Source organism: Pseudovirgaria hyperparasitica (genome assembly GCF_010093815.1).
Source record: "Pseudovirgaria hyperparasitica strain CBS 121739 unplaced genomic scaffold EJ05scaffold_14, whole genome shotgun sequence".
Taxonomy (NCBI): Eukaryota; Fungi; Ascomycota; class Dothideomycetes; order Acrospermales; family Acrospermaceae; genus Pseudovirgaria; species Pseudovirgaria hyperparasitica.
The window spans coordinates 701447-725842 of NW_022985562.1; the positions used below are offsets into that span (position 1 = coordinate 701447).

A 24396-nucleotide genomic window follows, 5' to 3' on the forward strand; every position below is an offset into this window, starting at 1 on the left:
AGGCAGGTAGAGGCAGGAGATCCAAGACTGAGGATGTGCGAGACACTAAAGTCGAAATACAGACAGTGAATGCAAAAACCATCAGCGTGTATTGGGCAAACGAAAGCATCGTGCCTGTTGTGTCTGTTGTGTCTATACCCATCTGTGACGCTAAAGCGTAGTAAAGTAATTGTACCTAATGGGATTGTGTGGGTATTCCATAAGCATTGATCCGGATTGCTTCATTCCTTCCTCTTTTGATCACCGCGTGCCGCTCTTTGATTACGGACACGGATTTGACCGACTTACGTACGCGAACAAAACGGTGTTGCGGGGCAACTTCTCTGAAGCTTCAAGAGCTTGAAGTTCCCCCACCATTTCCGATACACAATCAAGCACAAGCACTGTCTATTTTACGATCTATCACTCGCAAACATGGCCACTGACCGTGATGTGCTGCCTGACAAGTAAGTTGCGTTTCTCTGCTTTCGTCTTTCGCCTTTCGTTCCCTTTGGTCGATCAAGTGTCCCCTTGTGAGAAGAAACACGATCAGGTGCACAGTAGATCCTAATGAGTCTTCGACATGTTTGCTCGTCAGATCAAGAGAATCTCCAGTAGACCAGACAACCCCATACATCAGCTCCCTTGACTTTGCGTTGTGGGAAAGATTGACTAAATCATGCCCGGGGTTAAATTTACTTCGATGCCATTGGTGTGATCCGGAAACCCCATGTTTAGTCTTGCTAATCTGCGATGTAGCATCAAACCAATTCATTACTCCCTTTCCCTATATGACCTTGAGCATGGTGGTGCATTTAGCTATGAGGGACAAGTTTCAATCGACGTCAAAATATTGAAGTCAACCAAGGAGATAGTTTTGAACACTCATCAATTGAAGATACATGAGGCCGAGGTGAAGATCACCAAGACTGAAGACTTGCACAAGGCTTCGAACATATCCTATGATGCACCAAGACAGCGAGCGATTGTATCATTCGACGAGGACCTATCGCCTACACATAATGCACAAATTGTGATTAAGTTCCAGGGCACGATGAATCAGGTCAGTCACCCTTTCCTAGCACAAATGTCTTTGCTGATACCTGCGATAGTCCATGGCAGGCTTTTACCGCTCCCGTTATAAGCCAACTGTACCAGCTGCTCAATCGGTGGCGCGCGACGATGAGTATCATTACATGTTCAGTACTCAATTTGAATCATGCGATGCGCGACGAGCGTTCCCTTGCTTCGACGAACCCAACTTGAAGGCTACGTTCGATGTAGAGCTCGAAGTACCAGAAGATCTCGTCGCCTTGAGCAACATGCCTGAAAAGGAGGTCAAAAAATCCTCTAAGTCTAATTTCAAGATTGTCTCCTTCGAGCGAACCCCAATCGTCAGCACATATCTAGTAGCCTGGGCGATTGGTGATTTTGAGTATGTGGAGGATTTCACTCGGCGGAAATATGATGGAAAGAGCCTTCCGGTCCGAGTGTACACTACCAAAGGTCTCAAAGAGCAGGGCCGATTTGCCCTCGAACATGCACATCAAATCGTGGATTACTTTTCTGAAGTAGGTACACCAAAGATGTAATGCGTGAGCTGGGCTTACCGTTTTGCAGATCTTCGGTATCGAATATCCACTCCCTAAAGTTGATCTGCTAGCAGTTCACGAATTTGTAAGTAGATACAAACGTGCAGTAACAGCCCCTCTCTTCGCTGATCAGTTGTCTATAACAGGCAATTATATGTATTCCCTATTCGATTCCATGAGTGCTGACTGACCGGGGTTGTCTAGTCTCACGGTGCGATGGAGAACTGGGGCTTGATCACGTACAGGTACATTACTCCCAGTATAACCACTATCGTCAATAGTAGGTGTACTTAGTCTCTATACTCACGACCTCTCTAGGACTACCGCTGTATTGTTCGACGAAAAGACCTCCGACGCGAGGTTCAGAAACCGAGTAGCCTATGTAGTAGCGCACGAACTTGCTCACCAGTGGTTCGGTAACTTGGTGACTATGGACTGGTGGAGCGAGGTGATTTATCCCCCGAAAACTGCATGCCATGGCTGCTGATACTGGATAGCTCTGGCTGAACGAAGGTTTTGCGACATGGGTTGGTTGGGTTGCCACTGACTACCTTCATCCTGGTAAGGACTCCAGATTCTATACGAGACCCAAGTTAATCGAAGTAGACTGGAACGTCTGGAGTCAGTTTGTCGTACGTTCAATGACCAAAGGTAACATCAAATATCAATACTAACAAGTAATAGGCTGAGGCGGTTCAAACAGCATTCCAATTGGATTCACTACGGACATCTCACCCCATCGAAGTCGCTGTTAAGGATGCACTTGAAGTCGATCAGATATTTGACTCGATCAGTTATCTCAAAGGTAGCTCAGTCATACGCATGCTGAGTTCACATTTGTCGCAAGATGTTTTTTTAAAAGGGGTGGGAGATTACCTACAGAAGCATAAATACGGCAACGCTACTACCAATGATCTTTGGTCCGCTCTGAGCAAAGCCTCTGGCCAAGATGTCAACACATTCATGGACATCTGGATTCGAAAGATGGGTTTCCCTGTCCTGACGGTCGCTGAGGAGCCGGGTCAAATAAGCGTTAAGCAGGGTCGTTTCTTATTCAGTGGTGACGTCAAGCCTGAGGAAGATGAGACGATCTGGTGGATTCCATTGGGCTTGAAGACTGGACCAAAAGCTATGGATGCTAACGCAGGTGCCCTCACGACGCGTGAGAACACCATTAGAGATATTGACGACAGCTTTTACAAGCTCAACGCAAACCAGAACGGCTTTTACAGGGTCAACTATCCCCCGGAACGACTTGTAAAGATTGGCGAGGCAAAGGACAAGCTTACAGACGAAGACAAGATTGGCCTGATTGGTGATGCAGCTGCCTTGGCAGCTTCAGGTCTTGGAACTACACCTGCTCTATTGGCGCTTGTGGAGAACTTCAGGGACGAAGAGAACTACCTGTGAGTATTTGCGGTGGCAACGAAGAAATTATCCCTGACACCGTCTAAGGGTATGGCTTGAGATATTGACTAGACTGGGTAACATTCGATCAATCTTCTCTGAAGACGACGAAGTCAGTAAGGGTCTTCGGCGATTTACCTTGACCCTCATCAGTCCAATCACAGACAAGGTCGGCTGGGAGTTCAAAACTGGGGAAGACTATCTGACTGGACGGCTTCGTGCTCTGCTCATAGCCACAGCTGGCCTGGTCGGACACGAGGGGTAGGTTCTATCTACGATCACTACTAGAGCAAAGATGGATAACTTTGACCACAGTGTTGCGGAAGAAGCTAAACGTCAGTTTAATGCCTACACCAGCGGCGATAAGTCTGCTATACACCCGTCTCTACGAAGCGCTGTGTACCGGATCGCTGTCACTGAGGGTGGTAAGGAAGCCTACGAAGCAGTAAGGTCAGACTATGCTACAACAACGTCGATTGATGGTAAAGACGTATGTCTATCTGCGATGGGTAGAGTACAAACTCCTGAGCTTGCGAAAGACTACCTGGATTTCCTCTTTTCGCCCGCAGTGGCAGTTCAAGACGTGCACAGTGGAGGCATGTCCCTCGGTGCTAACGCGAAGACTCGTGCTGCGGTGTGGGAGTACATCCGCGACAATTGGGATAGTAAGATCTACTCAACTTTGAGCGATAATATGGTTGTACTTGAACGATTCCTTCGCACATCCCTGAACAAATTTGCCAATTATGAGATTGAGAAAGAGATGTCTTCCTTCTTCGGTGGCAAGGATCAGAGGGGTTTCGACCGGGGTGTCAGCGTCATCAGCGATACCATCAAGGGTAACGCCAAGTACAAGGAACGTGATCTGCCAATCATTCGAGAATGGATCAAGGCACATGGCTATGCGTGAGTACAGCACGAGTCTGGCACATGTACTAGTCTCATACGAAGAACAGCAATCCCATGAGCAGTCTAAAACTGTAAGACTCTACTGCAATCTTCAATACACCGGAATGTACTGTTTCATAGTGGGTAAGGGAGCCACAGCTTATACATAACACATTGGCAGCGAGTACTATAGAATTGAAGCTCTAAATGTGGAATATGGAGCATAAAATCTAGTTGTTCGCAACGAACATTGGCCATTGCATAAAGTACCAGGATCACTCACTACTAATGTCGCTTCGAATTCAGCCTGAAATCTTACTTGCACTATAACCTTGACCTCGTCAAGGTCAGTTGCAACCTTGAAGATCGAGTCCAGGTGATCATAAATAAGACCAACGTAGCCTGATCTCAGGCTCACATTGACGCGAAATGACGTCGGCCTCGGTTGAATTTTCCTGCGGCGGAAATCGAACAGTAGTTCTTTGACCAGTGTATCTTGCATCATGATAGCTTAAATACTTACGGTGTTCGATCTTACAGTGCAACTGTTGTTGTATCTCATGACCACCTGAACTTTCTCGCGAGCTATCGGAGAGATATCTGAAGCAATGCTCTATAACCCGATCATTCCTGGTTTCTACCCTGACCCTAGTTGTATCTTTGTGCCCGAATGGGATAATACATTCTTTTGTGCATCTTCTAGCTTCAACGCTTTTCCTGGAGTGCCAATACATGCAAGCAAAGACTTACAGAACTGGAAGTTGATCGGTAAGAACCTGTCCAAATAGATCAGAGATTCTACTAAAGGATCGGAGCCAGGCAACGCTCTGAATCGACCAGAGCAGCTCCCTGGTCTCGCTCATACAAACGGATCGACCAGTGGTGTTTGGGCACCTACCCTCCGTTACCATGATGGATTGTTTTACATAATCACGACTAACGTGTTCGACAACAAAGCAATTGCTGATCCAGCGAAATGGGACAACGTATGTTCGGTTTTAGAAATAGCACTTCAAAGGACTGTCTGATGTTTCCACAGTTTATAATCAGCGCCAAAGACCCCTTTGACCCAGCGTCATGGACAGAAGGGATCCATTTCCCCTTCCAGGGATACGATACATCTTTATTCTGGCATGAAAATGGGAAGGTGTATGTGACAGGATCTCATTATCATAGGATCAAGTAAGCATCCATCTTGCCCCTGGAGGATCTTATACTCACTGCGGTAGAGCGGGAATACGACAAACCACAATCGATCTTACTACCGGAGAACTTGGTGGTGAGTTCCAGGAAATATGGTTAGGGACTGGTGGCATAGTATGTGTACCTTTGTTGGTCACATTCACTCAAAGCTCATGCTAAATGTCTAGGCTGTTGAGGGGCCTCACATCTACCAGAGAGATGGTTGGTATTATCTGCTTGCTGCAGAAGGTACTTCAAGTCATAGAGTGAGCCCTCATATCTCTCATATACTGACCGAATCTAGGGGGAACTGGTGTGAATCACATGGTAACCATGGCGAGGTCTAAGGACATCATGGGTCCCTATGAAGGCGACACCACGAATCCTCTTTTGACAAATGCGAATACAACACAATACTGTATGTTGTTTCGTTAATGTGCTCCTAGTACTGAACCCCTACTGAAACATCACAATATAGTTCAAACAGTTGGCCATGCAGACCTCTTTCAAGACAAGTCGGAGAACTGGTGGGGTGTCGCTCTATCTACGAGATCGGGTCCGAAGTATGAGAACTACCCTATGGGGCGCGAGACTATCATGGTCCCAGTGACATGGGATGAGGGTAAGTTCCCAGTCTTCTCGAATGCTACGGGAGCGATCGAGACCCGGGTTCTACCAACGAAGGATGTGGAAATCAAAGGAACAGGGTGCGTACGCCTTCGTTAACAGAACGCTCTACTAATTGTGGTAGTCCACTTTGCGATGCCAGTGACAGAATCAATTTCACCGCTGGAAGCGTACTACCAGTTCACTTCCTTCATTGGCGCTTTCCAGAACCAAGTGCCTATGTCATATCTCCAACCGACCATCCAAACATACTCCAACTCACCCCTTCAAAGTTAAACCTGACTGGCCTCGACGGAGCCTCTGCAGCTACACCACAAACATTTGTCGGCCGCCGTCAAACACACACTCTATTCACATACAGCGTTATTCTTGACTATGTGCCCAAGACAGTCAACGAGGAAGCCGGCATCACAGCATTCCTAACACAGAACCACCACATCAGACTCGGCGTAACGCTTCTCCAATCATCGAATCCAATGGAACCCGTGTTGAGTCTTTCATTTTATGCTATTTCGAGCAAGCCTGTTCCGGAGGCCTTCACAGTGCCCTTGCCTTTGGCGTGGCAGTCGCAGCCACTGAAGCTGGAGATCAAGGCGTACAATTTGACGCACTACACTTTTTCAGCTGGGCCTGCAGATGCACAGAGTGAGATGCAGACTTTCGCGAATTTGAACAACGAGATTGTTAGCTATGGATTCACTGGCACTCTTTTGGGTGTATATGCGACTAGCAACGGGGGAGAGGGCAAGACGGCGGCATATGTTTCCAAGTGGAGGTACACGGGGCAGGGTCAATTTAGGGATTAGGGGATATCTGAGTTGAGCACAACGAAGGAGGGTCTGGATGCCCGGGCAAATTGTATGCTATTTCCAGAATGTCTTTTCCACAACCCTTCTGCATTTGCTGTGCTATGTATCCCTTCGTCCTCGAAGATACGATATTATTACTCCTGCTCATGACCGCCCGGGATCGCTTCATATCCTGTTCTCGTCAGATCAACCGAAAGAAGTTGATATGAGACTTGTAGGCGCTCGTAGAAGATGAGTCCAAGGCCAGTTCTCACCTCCGTAGCTAAGTAGCTTGTTTCGGCTGAAGTGCACATATGGAGTCTAGTGAACGGTACAGCGACGCGAGGACAAGCTAAGCGCCTCTTGGAGGCCAAAAGTCCAGTCCGGAGATACATAGCCATGGACGGTAGTCCACAAGTGTTCATCGAGGCGATCATATCGTGGTTCCAAGCAGGCCATACGTGCAATGACCATCTGGGAAGGAAGTCATGGCCGGGCTGTCCGTCTCAATCCAGGGGTGACCAAGTCGGGTGCCGTAACTGACTTCAATCTGCGCTTGCAAGATAATCAGACAGCTCAAAACCTACTGTACGCCCCAGAGTCATGACATAGTCCAGCCCAAAGTTGACCCGCCATTTACACGCCGGGTCGAGAACGTCACCGCTAGACGCCCCTGAGCGCAATAAAAGCCTGAGTGAAGCAAGGGTCGCGACCTGTGTATATATATCTGCGGTTTGAGGGATAGTATGTGGTATGATGGAGTGTAAGATAGCGAGCAACCGATCGAGAGCAAAAAGTGAGGGCGAAAGTAGATGTCGTGCGATTTTTCGGTTCTTCGCAATCCGTCCCGATGTAGCACCGCCTTTCTTTCTTCGTCGTTTATCTGTGCTTTTCATGAAATGTATAGCGTCCGATCGTGCAGGATTAAAAGACGCTAGGTAGGCGGCGCATAGTAAATACTTCGAGTAATAGGGCAGTGCGTGCGATACTGTGCCGTTCGTTAGTATGTTGAAAATAACAATGTAGTTTTCTTACATTTGGAGGTAACCGTTGATCTTTCTTCTGTTGCTTTTGGAATGATGCTGTCAATGAGAATGTCTTCGTTTTGAAACAGGCCTCGGCGGGAGACCATGATTCTAGAAAAATCCCTTGGCCCATAGGTGCCATCCAACACTGGCTCTGTAAAAGGTTTCCATAGCTTTTCTGCGAGAACAGTGAAACTGCCCAAGTCTCTTGCAGCTCCTTTACCTAGCGAGTCCCAAAGAACCGTCAAAAACCGTGTCCATAATGTCAAAACGTCTTCGCTACTACATTTGTGGGATCTTTCCTCCGAGAATTCTAGCAGATCGCCGCTATCCCGATTCGAAAGGATACGTATTGTCTCATCCTTTGTATAGGGCGGGAAATGAACATGCGGTATTCCGACGGTGTGGAGAAATCGAGGTTTCGGAACGCTCACGATGAAGATGACGCTGAGCTTCGGAACCTTCGCATAGTCAGAACCGAAAACGGTATTCTAGATCGCAGCAGACTTACGAACTCTGTCATCCTTGACAAAGCAGGTAGCAATGTGGGCGGTGATTCCCTTTGCTTGTCTACCCCGTCAAAGACAAGTGTCATGTGAGGTACATTCTGCAATAACTGCTGTAGATGGACAACCAGCGCGCTTATGTTCTCGCATCGACTGTACAGCGCCCGATCGATCTTGGTATGTGTTGTAGCTTCAACGGCATAAATGCAGGCAGTTACGGTCTGCTCTAGCATATGACGACCAGTTATACATTCTCGCGAAACAATGAAGGCATGGGGCGTTTGGCCATCCTCGAGAGCACCTTTTACAACAGACGTTTTCCCTGTGCATTCTAATCCGTAGGCTACGAGGACCGACGGAGCTGGGTATGATGGCTGAACTATGGTTAGTAATACATTCCGCCTAACAGAGGTGTATAGTACTGAGAAGAGATTTTTCAACTGTCGTATCTGTGAAGTTCGACAAGGCAGACGCTCATTGAGCGTCACCACCATTGTTGGGCTGGCTATCGCGTCCTCGAGTCGACGCGTCGCGTATCGACAGCCTCTGGTGCCTTACTTAGTAGCTTTCAATTGAATATTTCTTGGCGCGGTTAATACAGTCTAGCTCCAATTGGTCCAATCGAATACTTCCAACGAACTTACAAACGCCACAGGGGCTTCGCATGGGAGACCTATAGCGACAATGCCGTCCGTTTCTGTATTTAAGCACGTTCTCTACTCTAATTTAAACGACACCGGCTCTTCAAGTAGATACTAACTACTCTAGCACGGCCTACGACCTTGTCGATGCTACATCCATTGATCTGGAAGTTGAGCTTGTTTATTTGCCTCGCTCTCTGGATACATTCGGTAAAAAAAGATGCAAATCGTCTCTCTGGCAAACGAAACATCAACGAACGGCCTCTAAGCGAGGGAAATCCCATGGATTTTGAGCGCTGTGCAGAGCTGCACAATAAGCTTGCACAGATAGGATGGGAAGCGGCAGGATACGAAGAACCACTTCCAGCCACGACGTGGTGGGATGTATATGGTAACGATCAAAAAGCGGCAGATATTGCGAAGAGATCGCCTACCTTTGCGAAATTTCTCAAGCTCGCCATCGTAATCCCGTTCGACTACGGTACTCGCAATCATCGCGAGCACCACCTCTTTTACCTCGTGTGTGGTTTAATGTCTCCTAAAGGCATGCGTGAACCATCTTATATCAATGTTGATGGACTTGGGCTGCAACACGACAATCCGCGTTTCATCACCATATACGCGACCACGATCCATAACGATGATTTATACGAGGGAGTTCTGTAAGGGTTGCACAAATGTTTGGAACAACTTCCAGCTCACATATAGCAGCTATGATCTCCACAGTAATGATGCTATATATGTGACAGACGTTCAAGAGCGCCATATTGCTTTTAATGGACGACAACTCTGGTATCCTCTTGAGGATATGCTTTCCAATTGGCATACAATGATCGAGAATGGCCAAATTGTTGCTATATCAGACGAGGCCGACTCGCCTCCCGATATTCCTGCTGGTCTGGTGAACACGGATCACGAATGGACTGTCGATTATAATCGCCATAGGCCCTGGGTGATGCTGCCTTACTCTAAAGGTCTACTTGAAATGTGTCTGACTAGTTGGGAACAACTTGTTCAGGCCATTGAAGACCGAATAGACTTGAGTACTACACAGGGAGCACAGTATGGTATTTACGATGAAGCGACTCTGAATTCTGCAGAGATTCCTCCCGGATTCGCGCGCGACTTCTTATCACAGGCCCGGAAACCGAAAGTGGAATACCTCGCGCCTGGGATGCGTTTAGTGAGTGCGGGAGATTTTATCAAGCAACCATTCTCCCAGGACGCGAAGAAATTCAGCCACGACCGCGGGTCATCGGGAACTGATCTTTGGCCTATCCCTTTGCTACAAGCGTCAGAGCTCGCTTTGCCAGGAAGTCCTGTTGGCAGCTGGACTCCGCTGTGGCAATTTTCTAAATCTACCTACGCAGCAGGACTTTATTTTGATGGCTATCGTTGGGGTGCACAGCCTCTTGAGACTGTGTGCCGCCTAGTCCTACCATTTGGGATTGGTAGTAAAGGTAACATGCGGTTAACGGACGGCTCGGTTTCAGGGGAGAAAATTGGCAATAAGGATCCGCCTATGAAATTTGAAGATAGACACGCAGATCTCTACCAACCGGGTTTTAATCCGTTTGGAGACTGGCAACATGTCTCTTTGCATTCAATATTGCAATCATGGGTGTCCCTTGTGGAGAAAGGAGAATGGAAAGTATCCAAGCAGGGCGTCGCAGAGAGCATTTCCAAATGGAAGGATGCAGATTCGAGAAACAAGTGGCATTTATACCGGATCGAGCTGGATCAGACTGGTCGCACTTCGCACTTTGTTGAAACAGAGCGGGAACTGTGATAAAATCGACAACGATCTGTACTTTGCATACATTCTGTATTTAGACAGCACGTGACGTCCGAATCGGGTAACTATCTGTCTATCGATCGATTCTCCACAAGTCAAAGCTCAAGCTGAGTAGTAGTGGAGCCAATACGTCCGCCGTGACCCTCGAATGAACAGGCAGCTAATTTACACACATGATACCATCAGCAATCGGACATCAAGTAGTTAGATAATCGCTCAAAGATTTATTCCTTACAAGCGTACTGGCATAGTCATCAAAGATTCGCGTCCAACAGGTGGCTAAAGTTACACTCACCCCGCTCCAATTCGTTCAAGCTTACGAATCGTCCACGACATGACAGGAGCATCTAATCTAGAGATACGAGCCGGAGGCGATGAGGTATCGAGGGAATACCTACAACATTCCAGTGCTCAGCGTATCAATACGGACATCGTCATAGTCGAGGCTTTGCGCAAGGAATACCCGGAGCTGAGACTGACAGTGACACCGGCATCAAACGTAGATCTATTCGTTTACGTAAGTCACATAGATCTCGTCTGGAGGCACTTGATTGACCATGACAGGCCTCTGCAGGACACGCCTCTGTAACACCTGTAGACGACTCTGAATCGTGGACATGGCGAGTATACGCCCCACCTGCACGTCGGTTGGACGGCGGTTCAGGCACTTTGGTCGTCGATGTGAAATTTGGCAAATTCCTGTATAAGTGGCAAAGCCATGAGTTCATTGTCTATCTGATCCATGGACGTGACGGGGGTGCATCGTATCCAGACATCGCGAACTTTTACATCTTGTCGGCTTCAAATCAAGCCGCAGATGATTTGATCAAAGCCGCTGGTACATATGCATCGCAGCTACATGATCAGGTATGGCTGATTCCTTCCTTTAAGCGGACCAATCACGCCACTAACAGGCATCATAGGTATGGGTATTCGACCAAGGCTTTTGGCAAAAGAGTAAAGAGCTCTACAACAGTTTCCAGAAAGCTTCATGGGACGACGTGATCTTGGACTCGAACATGAAGAAGGAGCTTCTTGCAGATGTGGAAAACTTCTTTGATTCAAGAGAAACGTACGACAAGCTGAGGGTTCCGTGGAAACGAGGAACGATATATTACGGTCCTCCGGGCAACGGAAAGACTATTAGGTACATACATATGTCCACCTTGTCTTCGATTACTAACCTCGGTAGCATCAAAGCCATGATGCGTACGTTATTCAACCGCAAGGAGCGAGTATCAACTCTATACGTGAGAACGCTGAGCAGCTTCGCCGGGCCGGAATACTCTCTATCTCAAATATTCACGAAAGCCAGACAAGAAGCACCATGCTATCTAGTGTTTGAAGACCTTGACTCGATCGTGGATGACCGTGTGCGAAGCTACTTTTTGAATGAAGTTGATGGCCTCAAGAAGAACGATGGTATCATGATGATTGGCTCAACAAACCACCTTGATAGACTGGATCCAGGGATCAGCGTGAGTTGAACCCATAGCTCTTCATGTGTCTTGCTGAGTATTGAATATTTAGAAACGACCAAGCAGATTTGATAGAAAATTCTATTTTGCTGACCCTAACTTCGACCAACGAGTGAAATATTGCGAATTCTGGCAGCATAAACTGGCAGATAATGAAGACATCGACTATCCTGACAAGCTATGTGTAGCGATTGCTAAAATCACAGACGATTTCAGTTTTGCCTACATCCAAGAAGCGTTTGTGGCGGCATTGTTGTCAATCGCAGCAGCGCAGAAGAACCATGCATCTCGAAAGGGTAACGACCTTGATGATTTGGTGCTGTGGAAGGAGATACAGAAGCAAGTGAAAATTCTGCGGGAGGAGATGGAGGAGAAGCACACTATAGGAAGTCATGTGAGATTGGTACATCGACACCTGGGGGATTCTTAAGACAGGCTGAAGCACAAAGGAAGTCGGCCTGCTAAGTATCTGATGTTGTGAAGAAGAAGAATACTGTCGGAATAAAGGCTAATTATAATCTCGTTTGTAATTATTGTTAACATATGTTCGCACAAATACGTCAAGGAAGCGTGACCAGACTATATGTTATTGGTTCGGAGTGTCCGATCACCTGGAATTCATCCTGTCCTGTACAACAGTTGACGGTTGCCGGTCAAGCTACTATCTCTGGCAATATATGCCTCGCGGCGCGTGGACAACTAGGCAGGCTGTCCAGATCGGGTTAACGGTGGTGCAGGCAAACACTTGAATGTCGAAAGAGGTGACCAGAGAGACATGATAAAAGCGGCTCAAGTGAACATAATAATCTGGCGCAGAGGGTGGATGCCTAACTAAACTTGGTTAGCGGGGCGCCGGTGACTTTCTTTCCTGTCAACGCTCAAAGGCTTCATCAACACATCTCGACTCTTTCGTCTCACGATCACATACACCCTCATGGAGGGCGAGTCGACTGCGCGTACCGCTTGAAGTTATACCTTGCGCTGCATCTCGTCCTTCGGCGTGCTCCGATATGCTCTACGACTCATCCCTGATTGACCGGACCAGACTGGTCGTCGACTCAGACCCTGTGTCTGCCTGGCCAGGCACCGCCTCAATGGGGTCTAGGTCATACATTGACGTCTGAAATGATCTTTTCTGCCTTCTGAGCTTGCCTCTATACGTACTTGCAGCCTGGCTAAACACTCATAGACATTCAATCGTTACCTGCGTGCCTTGCATTGTCTGTCCGTCACTATCCTAGAACGCCCTACGCCCTCCCTCACCCCGTATACGACGTTTCCCAGCGCGCGTCACCTTATCGATGTACTGCAAATACTCCGTCGTGACTTGAACATGATGACTCTTCCTGGCATAAGAAATTCCGGTCTAGCGTACAGACCACGCGATCACTCAGTCCATCCAATCGTCTGGCTGGTGCCTTGCCTGGGCTAGGCAATTATCAAACACTGCCTCAACCCTGAGGCCGAATCTGTCAATTCAGTCATAGAGTGTATGAAGGCCTCTCGGAGGATACTGGTGCCTCAGGGAGCACACCGATCAAGTGCTCATAGGACAGGCCTTTTATATGTCCAAGATGTCTCGCTTTTCTTTTCCATTTCCATCTTCATACTCGTCCATTCTAAGACTCATTGCACAGCTGACCATACAACTCACCTGTTCTAACTCTGAATTGACACCTCTGAAACTGAATCACCACACTCAGTAACAGCAATTGCCCACGCCTCATCGTTGCCTACACAATACTCAAATCAGATTCTCTCCTCTCAAGCCACCAGATACAATGGTCACCGGATACACGTCCAACACCAAGGGGTACTACAGCACCCAGACACAATCATCTTCCCGTAAGTTGCCACCGCTCCCAGACAGTGATACCAGATGACTTACATGTCACTCAGGATCTTACGCCTCTACCCAATCCGGTTACTACTCCTCGCCGTCCAACAAGATGTCGACCAAGCCGTCTGCTCGCGGCTACGGCAAAGGGCCAGACACCGTCATCACGTACGGTGGTAGTAACGATGAGCCCAGAACGTCGACCAACTCGGGCTACTACTAAGTGTGTCATCGAATGCCTATCTGCTCGTGCTCCAAAGCACGAAGCATGGCCCCGGTCCGGTGACTTTGGTCGTTGTGCGGACTGCAGGCAATATATTCAGGGCCCACTTTCTTTTTCTTTTCTGGTAACATCGTTGGCTTCGTACTTGTGTTAGGACTTTTCCTAAGCTGTCATTGTTTGAAATAGCGTGCATGGGAAGGCGAACTTTGGATTGAATCACGACATCGGGACTTAGAGCATGACATTCAGCCTCGCGGCTGCTGGGCGGCATATAGTAACGGTATATGAATTTGGCATGACCAGATTGGAGAATATCGTTTGCACTGTCGAGCTGTCATCAGCCTCACTAGATTTAGTCTACAGTATTATCAATTTTATTATTTAACCACCTGGTGGTCAATAGCAGCTGATTTTAAGTGTTTTTAAAACTTAGCTAGATCCAGAATACGGCGCACCAATGCTACTCGAGGGTCTCGTAATACGTACCATGCAGATCATCGCATACACAACCGTGTGACCATGAGTTGCTGTGGTCTATATGAGGCTCCCCAAACGCACCCCTACCATAAGGCAGACATGTCCCGCCCTATTATGCAGGTACACCATCTATTACCCATATCACGGTTTAGGCTAACATTGTGCTGGAATGGTACGATTAAATGCCGTATCCATGTGCCCTTCCCCAGAGTACAAGGCTGTGTGTGAAACCTAGTATCTCGATTGAAGATTTCTGTAATTGATAAACACGTGGGCACAGATATCTCAACATTAAGCAAGTAATTGACACTGAGGTAATCCAATAATTAGCCGCTTGAATTGTTGATAATAATAAGGAGGAGGAAAGGACCCTTGCGCTTCCCGCAGGCTGAGAAAGGGGCAATTTTCGTCCGCAAGAGGTATGGGCTTTCGAATAGCTAATTTGGGCTTTTCTCTCTCCCTTGCCTTCGAATATTGATCTGCCCTGAAACAGTAAACATATGTATAGTGAGTCAGTATTATCTCACATAATCACTCTCCAAAGTACGTCCTCGTTTTCAGATGCAAGACCCGCCTCTCTATCTGCTTCATCTCGTAAGATCCCAGAGCCAAGGCAGACGCCAAGCAAAACTCGGGGACAGAATCAATGACACGATTCTCTGATGAGAGTCTGCACAGGGCTGCTTGACTTACTGAACCTCCGGGACTGGAGCCTTGAGCCGTCGCAAGTATCGACTTTGCTTGGAGCATCTATCGGCCGTGATAGGTCATAGTGACAAGGGACGGACTGAAACCACACGAGCTGGCATGACAGGGAGTCTGTAAGAGAAACCGTAAATGCATTGAGCAGTAGAGAATTGATCTCTTTAGATGGGTTGGAGCGAGCTTATGAAGAACTCTAAGGAGCAGCCGTAGACCAGAGCGAGTAGAGATGTCAAAGTCCGATCGTGCCGGATACTGACACAGCACAGACTTGGAAGTGGAAGGAAGCCCCTGATGGCTGAAAATTACAGTGTCCCAAGATTGCCCACTTCACGACACTACGAAAAAGATGCGGTGGATGAACTTTGAAGATAGTCATAGAAAGTGGCGAAGACAGTGAAAGATGAATATCAAGCTTAGCTTCGACAAGCACATGTTGCAGCTTGGATGGCGTCTCACTAAGATTGGTCAATCGATTCTACGTGTTCTGCTAGCAGAATGAGAACGCTACTTGGGTTGGGCGTAAAATAACGAAGTCCTGGCGTGTGGCTTTGCGATATCTACTAAAGTGATGTGTAGACCTATGACTATATGATTATATCATATATAGGGATCGAGGGTACGAAGTAGAGGAGATTCCTGCTGGAAAGCGCGCTTTACTGGTACACCATGGCTGCCGCGGGTTCAACACAGGACGGCGTCCATGTGCTTCAGAAGTCATCAAGTAGAGGGTGCGTGTAATGGAGAGGAAGAATCTGTGATGCACATTGTGAGTTCCTGAGGGCAGTGAAGGACTAACAGTGGAGATTTATGCGCCCCAGGCATATTAGCTCACACTGATATTCTTGGAGAATGGAAGGTCTCTTTACAAAGGGATTTCCCAGCTTGGTCTTGATACATCACAACTTGTCCACGAAGTATTCATGTTCGTCTACATATATTATACTGTGATAATCCTTCTTATCATATACCTTTGGATATATCCACCACTTCTAGTAAGGTCAATAGCCCAGCCTCGCGACTTCTATGCAACTCTCACACTGCTGCTTCCAATTGTCCCTCCGAGACATTCTCAAGCTTCTCCTGCTGCTCCCGGTCCGAATGATGCGTCTGTAACACCTGCGCTGCCCCATCCATATTACTCTTCGGCTCTAACCTTAGTGGCTTCCTTTGTATCTGCTGCACAGTAAATTGATGCCAGCAATTGGGCGCCTGTAAGATATATTTTGCCATGGCAATCCTGAAGCGATTCCGATAGTCCTTTGGTGACGTGATGGTCGGTTTGTTCTTGCCGCGGTCCTTGATCCACGTCTCCAGCTTCTTGTCCCAGGTATACGTGCGGATGCAGTCGATGATGCCGACGACAATCTCGCGGCGCGTGTCATCGAAGCCTGCCATAAGTGAGTAGTCCATGACGTTCTGCTTGCTGAGGAATAGCGTGTCGTTCCATACCGAGGCTTTGAGTAACTTCTTGGTATGTTCGCGTACGAAGATAGGAGTTTCGGAATAAATTATGTCGACGAGATTTTCGTCGAGGAGGACTTCATCTCGCTCGCCCGTCGATTGGATTTTGCGGTTCCGCATCGAGCCTTTGAGATCGAAGCGACGGTTGGGTTCACGGTCATAGAAGAGGTTCTCCATGACTAGCATGAACATATCAAAATCGCGACCTGTAGACGTCTTGATCTGAACCTGAAAAAGGCCGAACATCTTCGCGATAACGGTGGGAAGGCCTTTGAACAAATTTTGATGCGTGAAGGCGAAGTAATTGGGAGCGAAGCGGAAGAAAGCATTAACTTCGATGGCCGAAAGTGATTTGAGAATAAAACGATCATCAAGAGTCCTCAGAAAAAGGGACTTGCTCTTACCACCCTTGGAGTCCCACTTCAAACATCTTGAAAGGGATTCTACGAACCTGTCTGCAACACCACATTTCCGCCGCAGTGCATCAAAGGATTGAGCGTAGAAGATTTTGCACTGAGCTCTTACACCCCTGTTCGTGAAGCTGTAGCGAATGTTTGTATTCGCCTGATGTAGAAGATTACGCTCGATAGAGACATCGTCATCAATCGGGAGTCCAGTGGCTGCATCCGCATCTGTTGCCGCAGTATTAGACGCACGAAAGCTTTGGAGTTTTGCCATGTAATCCGGACTCGAAAGAGCCAAAGCAATTATCGAGCTGGGCTCATCTTCGCGCACAATGATATCGGAATCCTCCCAAACATGCTCAGTTGTTGAAAATGGGTACTCAAGAGGTGCCCAACCACTGGCTGATCGCTCTGACCAAAAGCTTGTGAGCATTTTCATGAGAGAGGTTTTTTCGTGTTTTGGAAGTAATTCCAGGTTAGCTTCTGTTGGAGACAAGATTTGTGACTCGTCGAGTGAGGATGGGTTGCCCATATCATCAAGATTACCCACTTCCGCATCACTCCCCTCGCCCTCGACATCATCGGTCTGACTAACCCCATCGATGCCGTCATTCCTTGACCCAGCCGGGGAATCTTCAGCACTGACTGGTCGTTGATCATTATCTGGTGACTGTGTACCGGTAGTAGTTTCAGTTGCTTCTGTCATTCCGCTTTCACCCAGAGTACTAGCATCAGTACTTTCGCGTTGATGGGATGATGAAGACCGTAGGTCCTCCTCTGATGGGTCTTGCACCTGAACAGCTTCATGCACGTTACGATAAACCTCTACGACTGGTTTCGAAGATGCTAATTGATACGTTCGTGCTTGTCGAAACTTTTCGGCCCGTTGTCGTCGTTCGCGCAGACGTTCTTTTTCAAACTCACGGCTCAGCTGCTCGAAGTGTTTTGCCAGAGTCGACACTCGAGAATCTCTTTTACTGGGGATTGAGCGCGGAATCATTGACGAAGACTTCGACCCCTTGAAGGTTAGACCCAGTCGATCGGAAACTCGTTTCTCTAATGCTTTAGCTGATTCTGTAAGACTGGGCTTGGTGGGGTCGATTCTATGTAGGCTACCGCTGGTGGTACTCGAACTTCCGCCGGCGGCCAAACTATTCAAGGAGGAAAGTACCCCTGGCTGCGAACTGGCACGACTCAAGACTGCTGGTCTTGTCTTTTTCGTAACTTCGACAGGTCGTGGTATCCTTGATTCATACATGGGAATTGTCTCTTCGGACGAACTTTGTTGCTCATTATTTCCCTCTCCGTGACCCATTTCTAAAATTGGTGGGTCTCCAGTAAATATTGCTGGGCTTGGTCGTGGGGTAATATCATCTATCGACTCTGGTTCCTTCGATGGTAGGGCTAAGTTTAGATGACGAACGTCACTCTGTGCGGCCGTGACTGCTGGTTCAGTATTTGAGTTAGACGTATGGTTCTTGCTGATAGCATTATCATGAGGGGTTATTGGTTTTTCCGACTCCTTATTGTGGTCCTCCTCAACCACCAAAGTGAGCATGTCTCGGGCCTTCTCGGGTGACATCTGGGATGGCATAGGCGTCAAAGACATTAGATCAGCTTTTTCATTAGTGGTGATACTGCCTTCCGTAGAAGTGTCTTCGGGATCCTCTTCGACTGAAGTAAGTGATCCAACGGACTCATCACGTTCCAAAAACATCTTCTTAAGCTGCAATGCTGCCAGTCTTCTAATATCTTTCTCCGAAGGAAAAAATTGGCGCTCAAACTCCACGAACGCATCGTCCCATGCAAAGACCTTTTCCACGATGGCTCTGACGGCTCGATTGAGTGGAACGATCTCATAGTATCGTGAACTCATGTACTTATCTTGAAGCTTCTTTTTTAACCAGTCTTGTTCATCATTCGCTCTCTTTGTGAGTTTCTCGAGCTCGGCTTTGCAGGCTTCATACTTCTCGGGCACAATACTATCAATATGTATGCCTTTCAGTCGGGTCTTGATCGAAGCGTAAAACTTGTCCAGACGCTCTTCGATCCTTGCAAACTGCTCATTCTTTAGGCGCAGATCACTGTCAACCTTCCATGTCACTATGGGTCTTGGTACAATGACTTCGTACAGTTGTACCTTGTCATATTGAAACCTCAGGGCCACATTGTTGAGTCCGAAGTACCGCACATGATCTTTGTGGATATCATGTGTGCAAGCGTCGGCGCTGTCCGCTCGTGGTTGCAGCTGGCTGCTCCAAAACGTGAGCTCCAGATATTTCGCAAATGAATACTTCCACGTATTGTCGGACATCGGAAATGGTTGAGTTTCTTGTTGACAAATCCGGCAGACACTCCACATGAGAACTGTGTTTTGTAGTCCACGAATCTTGGTGGCATGTTTTTGTACGAAGACGCTCAATTGACCTTCGCCGTGAACGTACTGCCGATGATGATCGAACATCTTCCGATCGCACCCTGCTGATTCGCAGATGTTGTTCCCACCATGACATAAATCCTCGATATATTGACCTAAGGAGCAGTCAGGCATGAAGCCATCCTCTAGGTCATGCTCGTTGTAGAACCCCAAGGCAATGATCTCGGGCCCAAAGCATGGTGTGGAGGTCACAGAATTCACCGCACTATAAAGTACAGCGATTCTTTGGTGATTGAACGGATCAAAGAGTTCCATATTACCAGAAAGATATGCTTCCCATTGTCGCCGCTGTGTGTTGTAGTTATGCATTGCCTTCTCATATTCGGCGTTATGGACGGCGTGTAAGAAGTCGCGAACTTGTCTGGAGGCCTTTTCTGGAACGTCGTGGACCATTTCGGGTTGAACAAGTTCGAAAGATGTCGTCTGCTCGGCGGTTTCTTTTTCGTCTGAAGGGGTGTATTGGTCCCGCAACTTCTTCAAGTACGCCAGTCTCCTTTCCTGCTCTCGAGATTGCGTGAGAAGATATGGCTGCATGAAGGTTACGAAGGGCGAGGCTGATAGTATCTTGGTTTTATGTTTTTCTACCATCTCACCGTAGAATGAGGGCATGGGAATATCGTCTGGGTACTCATTACTCTTTTCTGATACCAAGTTCTCGTTCTTTGAGGTAGTGTCTACGACATGGTCTGCTTGACGGCTATCAATGATATCTCCGTCCGTAATATCGGCGTAGGTAGTCTTTTGCGCACTTTCTTTCTCCCGATCCATCTGGATCTGATGGCTTGCCCGAGCAACCACATCATGGGGAGGGAATGACCCACTATCTGCAACATTTGCTACCTTTTTCGCAAATTTTTGCCTCGAAGACAGAGTGTCGCCGTCTACAGAAGATGGTATGAGCACACATTCATCTCGCATTAGGCATGTCTCGAGCTTGAGATTGTAGACAACGTAGCACATGAACTCTGTGATCTTCTTGAGCGTTCGTAGGGTAGCCACACTAGCGCCTCGAAGCACAATGGTGCAACCTAGCTCACGCTGACAACCGGACAGGTAAGTATATGTCTTCTTAATACCACCATGTCGGTAAGTCTTGATGTCGAAGCTGGCGCAATGACCAAGGTGGGCAGGGTCCCCTGCAAGCTTGTCGACTGAAGATATCATGCGAGCTCGAGTGCATCTCGATACTGCGTTCAAGACAGAAGGCTTAACATTATAGGCAACGGCGATTCTGGCTTCTTCGAGAAACTCCAAGGCCAAGCCAGCAACATTCCTCTGGACCAGTAACACGTGTGGTTGGAGAGCAGCAATGCGATTGACTAGGTTTCGCAGATACTCTCGCTCCTGAGCGATGACAGGCTCAAGACTCATGAAGTGTTGCTGATGTCGAGCGTATTCGATAGCGAACGTAACGATAATAATTCGTGGGTTAGGGATACTTCGCGCCATACTCTTCAATGCTAGATTCTTTGAGAAAACAACGCCTGAGACATAGGACGTATCGCCTGGTTTGCCACCAGGGATTTTCTTTAGCTTGATGTAATGCCTAATATCGATATCATCATTCTGTTGGACGTCTGGATTCACATCGTCCGTGCACTGTAAGAGGATAGGCATAAGCGCCCGTTCCCACCCGGAAGAATGAGGTATAGATCCATCTTGAAGTAGCTGACGTAGTAGACGGCGGACGTGCTGTAGACTTGCAGCGTTTAATTCGACAATCGGTGCATCACGGCCTCTCATTGATGAGCTCCGAATCATTTTGGATCCACCGACATTTGTCGGGACCTGAAGCCCAGATGAAGACTGTCCGAGACCAGAGCCAAATCCAATAGCTAGATTGCGCAATAGCCCACTGCTCTTTATACGCTTAGGTGACGTTTTAAGGTTCACGTTGCTGCTGACGCTAATATTTCGTCGCCTTGAGTGGCGATTCAGGTGCCGACTCGTGATGCTTGCATTGTCAGGATCTCGTGAGTATATGCTCTGCGACCCTCCAAAGCCTTTGTCACCACCTCTGGATCTGAGCTTGCGACTTCCAGTAAGTATGTTGGAGGGCTGGTTTCTGTCACCATCATGTCGACTATGCCCATGGCCACTGAGTGTTGCAAAGATACTGACTTGTTCATCTTCACTAGACTCCTCGTCCGACATGAAAGGTGCTAAATCTGGATCAATAATATTGTCGTGGTGAAACGCTGGCAGTCGTAGGCGGTCATCGAAGTCATTAATCGCGTGTCTATGAAATGGGGCGCGATCATCATAGCGTACATTCCGCATGTGCTGATTCTTCGATGTGTGCCTTTTGTGCCCGGTAGAAGACCGTGGCCTTCCACTGAGTGACCTCAAAGATCGAGATGAGCTCGGTCTGGCAAGTGTCGGCGATCTGTCTAACTCGATGACGGCAGATCGCCGTTTTCCCTCTCCGGCCTTACGAGACATAGGAATGCTAATAGTCGGGGTGCCGATTTTCATGGGCTCCCCCTCGCGAACGGTTGCAGGGTGGCGCACAGTGTGGGCTTGACCTACATCATCAGCGTCGTACAATGAGCTTCCATCAGCATCTTCGGAAAAGTCTGATGAATCGTCTTCGTTGCCATATATGATTGCCTCGCATGGTTTACAAACTCTTAGTGTGCCCCCTTGTCCAAAGAGCCGGCCTGACACAAGAGAAGTACATTTAGAGTCGAATATTTGACCACAGGTACCTAAGGATAGTGATTTAGCTAGAAACAAATGAGTCAGAGTGTGAGGTCACATACGACAATGATGTTTTCGACGGAACGTGCTGAATGGATCTCCACAGTAGAAACAATCTTTAGCGTTCTCGTCTCTCATCCAGAATTCTTTCGACAATACTTTACGTCTCATCTGTGAGAACACATTGTTAGGTAAGTTATCAGTGGTGGAATTGTTATTGATATAATTCGGCTCCTCAGCGATATAGAGGGGCGGTGGTTTGGATGCAACGACTGTGCTAGAGCTCAACCCACCATCGGACGAAGATGCTCTTGACGGCCGATAGCCCGGCAGATGGGATTGGCTGATCTGAAGAAGAGGAGGTCTAGAGGGAGTCGGTGTCGATGCTGCTGTTGCCCTGCTTATAGTTCCAGTAGCTGAAGACGCATTTGCTACATTAAAAGAAGCCTGATGATTTGATCTCGTACCGGAAACTGTACCCTGATCTTTCATCAGAGCATCTTCATCTGCCTTCGCCATCTCAATATCACCTTTTTCATCTACAAGAACTATCTCGTTATCGCTACTGTCAGCATCGTGGTTTTGAAAGTCTGCGGATGGCTTGGATGTCCTTCTGCTGCTCTCTGCTACGGGCATCCTGATAGACCTCTGTTCATCTCGAGATAGCTTACTACGCACGGTATCTTTAGCAGCTGCATCTACACAGGGTTTCGGTGCTACTGGGGCATACGAGGGACTTTTGGTCTCTTTTGCCTCAGATTGTGCAGGTATAATATCAAGTGACTCGACTGTACTTGTGGCTATAGATGGCTTTGACTTTCCTTGGAGGACCAAAGGAGATCGAGACGTTACTGAACCAGTCCTAGCCACAGTGGCCATTACATTTGACTTATCGGGGTTGCTCGCAATTGGCGGTACAGGCTCTGTAAAGGTAGTGCCTAGTGGAGAGCTCAGTTTCGAAGACGATGTAGAAGCAGCGGTAGAAGACGGATGCGATTTGCTGGAGGATGTCCGAACATGTTTGGGGAGAGTTTTAGTCCACAGGCTGTGTGTAGAATGTGTATCTGCGTTCTCTTGGAGTAATACTGGTGATGCTGTCCCAAATGCTTCTTTAGCATTTTCTACAGAAGCTCTGAACCGGTCGTAAAGTCCACTCAAGCCACCATGCACGATGTCCCCTGCTATTGACTTGGTATCATAACCTTGTGAAGATGAGGGCGGAGAAGCAAATTGATCGAAGGTAGTGAGCGTCTCAGATCTTGAAGCAGAACTATGGATCTGGTCTAGGGCCATATTCATTGTTTCCTTATCAACGCGTCCCTTGGTCGACGATATAGACACTAGCGAGCTCCTTCGTGACCGCCGTGCCAGTGGATCCAGTGGTAGGCGAATGGACGAACTCGATGGGCTCGAGGCATTCGGTGTATCTTGAGAAGTCATCTTGAAACTTCAGACAGCGGAGCATCGGGTAGTGAGGTCTCCGATGGTGAAAGATCGATGCGCTTCCCTATAATGTTATTAAATGTTGACACTTGGTATGAAGGAATGCCAGCGAAAGATGAGGGTCGATAGCGAGAGCGCTGGCACTGTACAAGAGAAGGCCCTGACGCCCTGGAAAGCCGCCGGCAAGTCATGGAATGTGGCAAAGTGATTGTGAATACAATGGCAGGACGTTGTAACAAGAAGAGTGAGCATGGAGTGAAGTTCTCTGGTTGAACCTTAATACCTAAAACTGATGACGCTCCGTCTCAGGTGTTAGTGGCTGTGTCCGTGGCGTTCTTATCGATTGTCGTAGCTATAGCAGATCTATGGATTACTGTGTCACTTTTGATAGGACAGTCGCGTAAACACTTGTATACAGCTGTACATATGTTCTGATTCTCTATAATACAGCTTTTTTTTTTTTGGATATTGCCCACCCTTTCGGACGCGACAGATCACGACGAAACGCGTCAGAACGCGTCAGAATAACCCCGCCTGCCAGGTGCTCTATCTATCTGGATGGGACCCGCAAGCTGAACATGTCCGATGTCCGACTCAAGCAACGGAGGCAACCATTGGCTCCTTGCATGTGTGAGGGTCGAGCTCAGTGAAATATTCACTGGCCCTGTACATTGGGAAGCTCAAGCCCGGCAGCACCGCCAGCCCTTTCCGCTCGCAGTGATTGATCTGGTGAGCTTCTTGTCTGCAGCGATATAAACAGTGGCCTGACTACTATTTTTCTGTAGTGCTCAGAGTCCAACC

General features: G+C 47.8%; 6 protein-coding genes across 6 annotated transcripts; 4 read left to right on the forward strand and 2 right to left on the reverse strand.

Moving 5' to 3' along the window:
- The first annotated feature begins 243 nt into the window (after positions 1-243).
- On the forward strand, positions 244-4071 carry EJ05DRAFT_532965 (uncharacterized protein). The gene is made up of 12 exons (XM_033749102.1): positions 244-446; positions 739-1042; positions 1092-1550; positions 1600-1656; positions 1776-1816; positions 1890-2019; positions 2069-2132; positions 2178-2203; positions 2256-2977; positions 3027-3239; positions 3294-3884; positions 3935-4071. The coding sequence occupies exons 1-12, from the start codon at positions 415-417 to the stop codon at positions 3960-3962; spliced, it is 2667 nt and encodes an 888-aa protein (XP_033597641.1). The 5' UTR covers positions 244-414; the 3' UTR covers positions 3963-4071.
- Positions 4072-4200: 129 nt separating this feature from the next.
- Positions 4201-6745, forward strand: EJ05DRAFT_125879 (glycoside hydrolase family 43 protein). The gene is made up of 8 exons (XM_033739102.1): positions 4201-4634; positions 4686-4852; positions 4906-5048; positions 5096-5183; positions 5237-5297; positions 5353-5466; positions 5527-5755; positions 5800-6745. The coding sequence occupies exons 1-8, from the start codon at positions 4475-4477 to the stop codon at positions 6479-6481; spliced, it is 1644 nt and encodes a 547-aa protein (XP_033597642.1). The 5' UTR covers positions 4201-4474; the 3' UTR covers positions 6482-6745.
- A 40-nt stretch (positions 6746-6785) lies between these two features.
- On the reverse strand, positions 6786-8601 carry EJ05DRAFT_125888 (uncharacterized protein). The gene is made up of 3 exons (XM_033739103.1): positions 8000-8601; positions 7499-7949; positions 6786-7451 (listed from the first exon to the last, which is right to left on the reverse strand). The coding sequence occupies exons 1-3, from the start codon at positions 8486-8488 to the stop codon at positions 7009-7011; spliced, it is 1383 nt and encodes a 460-aa protein (XP_033597643.1). The 5' UTR covers positions 8489-8601; the 3' UTR covers positions 6786-7008.
- Positions 8602-8917: 316 nt separating this feature from the next.
- Positions 8918-10424, forward strand: EJ05DRAFT_503498 (uncharacterized protein; the record flags this gene model as incomplete). Its single annotated transcript, XM_033747431.1, has 2 exons — positions 8918-9297; positions 9347-10424. 2 exons carry the CDS (start codon positions 8918-8920, stop codon positions 10422-10424), a joined length of 1458 nt encoding a protein of 485 aa, XP_033597644.1.
- A 340-nt stretch (positions 10425-10764) lies between these two features.
- Positions 10765-12338, forward strand: EJ05DRAFT_488722 (P-loop containing nucleoside triphosphate hydrolase protein; the record flags this gene model as incomplete). Its single annotated transcript, XM_033745737.1, has 5 exons — positions 10765-10947; positions 10995-11297; positions 11354-11577; positions 11623-11908; positions 11961-12338. The coding sequence occupies 5 exons, from the start codon at positions 10765-10767 to the stop codon at positions 12336-12338; spliced, it is 1374 nt and encodes a 457-aa protein (XP_033597645.1).
- Positions 12339-16057: 3719 nt separating this feature from the next.
- On the reverse strand, positions 16058-23877 carry EJ05DRAFT_540651 (uncharacterized protein). Its single transcript, XM_033749614.1, has 2 exons — positions 22215-23877; positions 16058-22160 (listed from the first exon to the last, which is right to left on the reverse strand). Exons 1-2 carry the CDS (start codon positions 23590-23592, stop codon positions 16183-16185), a joined length of 7356 nt encoding a protein of 2451 aa, XP_033597646.1. The 5' UTR covers positions 23593-23877; the 3' UTR covers positions 16058-16182.
- Between the last annotated feature and the right edge of the window lie 519 nt (positions 23878-24396).

Excerpts from the sequence above, each read along its gene's own strand:
- EJ05DRAFT_125879 (XM_033739102.1), top strand. The coding sequence starts at position 4,475 with ATGCTCTATAACCCGATCATTCCTGGTTTCTACCCTGACCCTAGTTGT. Across the intron at positions 5,049-5,095 it reads TCTCATTATCATAGGATCAA|AGCGGGAATACGACAAACCA; the intron begins GTAAGCATCCAT and ends TCACTGCGGTAG. Across the intron at positions 5,184-5,236 it reads GGTTAGGGACTGGTGGCATA|GCTGTTGAGGGGCCTCACAT; the intron begins GTATGTGTACCT and ends CTAAATGTCTAG.
- EJ05DRAFT_125888 (XM_033739103.1), bottom strand. The coding sequence starts at position 8,488 with ATGGTGGTGACGCTCAATGAGCGTCTGCCTTGTCGAACTTCACAGATA. Across the intron at positions 7,950-7,999 it reads TGTCAAGGATGACAGAGTTC|GTTCCGAAGCTCAGCGTCAT; the intron begins GTAAGTCTGCTG and ends GACTATGCGAAG. Across the intron at positions 7,452-7,498 it reads ATCAACGGTTACCTCCAAAT|TATCGCACGCACTGCCCTAT; the intron begins GTAAGAAAACTA and ends CGAACGGCACAG.
- EJ05DRAFT_532965 (XM_033749102.1), top strand. The coding sequence starts at position 415 with ATGGCCACTGACCGTGATGTGCTGCCTGACAA. Across the intron at positions 1,657-1,775 it reads TGCTAGCAGTTCACGAATTT|TCTCACGGTGCGATGGAGAA; the intron begins GTAAGTAGATAC and ends GGGGTTGTCTAG. Across the intron at positions 3,885-3,934 it reads ATCAAGGCACATGGCTATGC|CAATCCCATGAGCAGTCTAA; the intron begins GTGAGTACAGCA and ends TACGAAGAACAG.
- EJ05DRAFT_540651 (XM_033749614.1), bottom strand. The coding sequence starts at position 23,592 with ATGACTTCTCAAGATACACCGAATGCCTCGAGCCCATCGAGTTCGTCC. Across the intron at positions 22,161-22,214 it reads CCGTCGAAAACATCATTGTC|GTACCTGTGGTCAAATATTC; the intron begins GTATGTGACCTC and ends CACTATCCTTAG.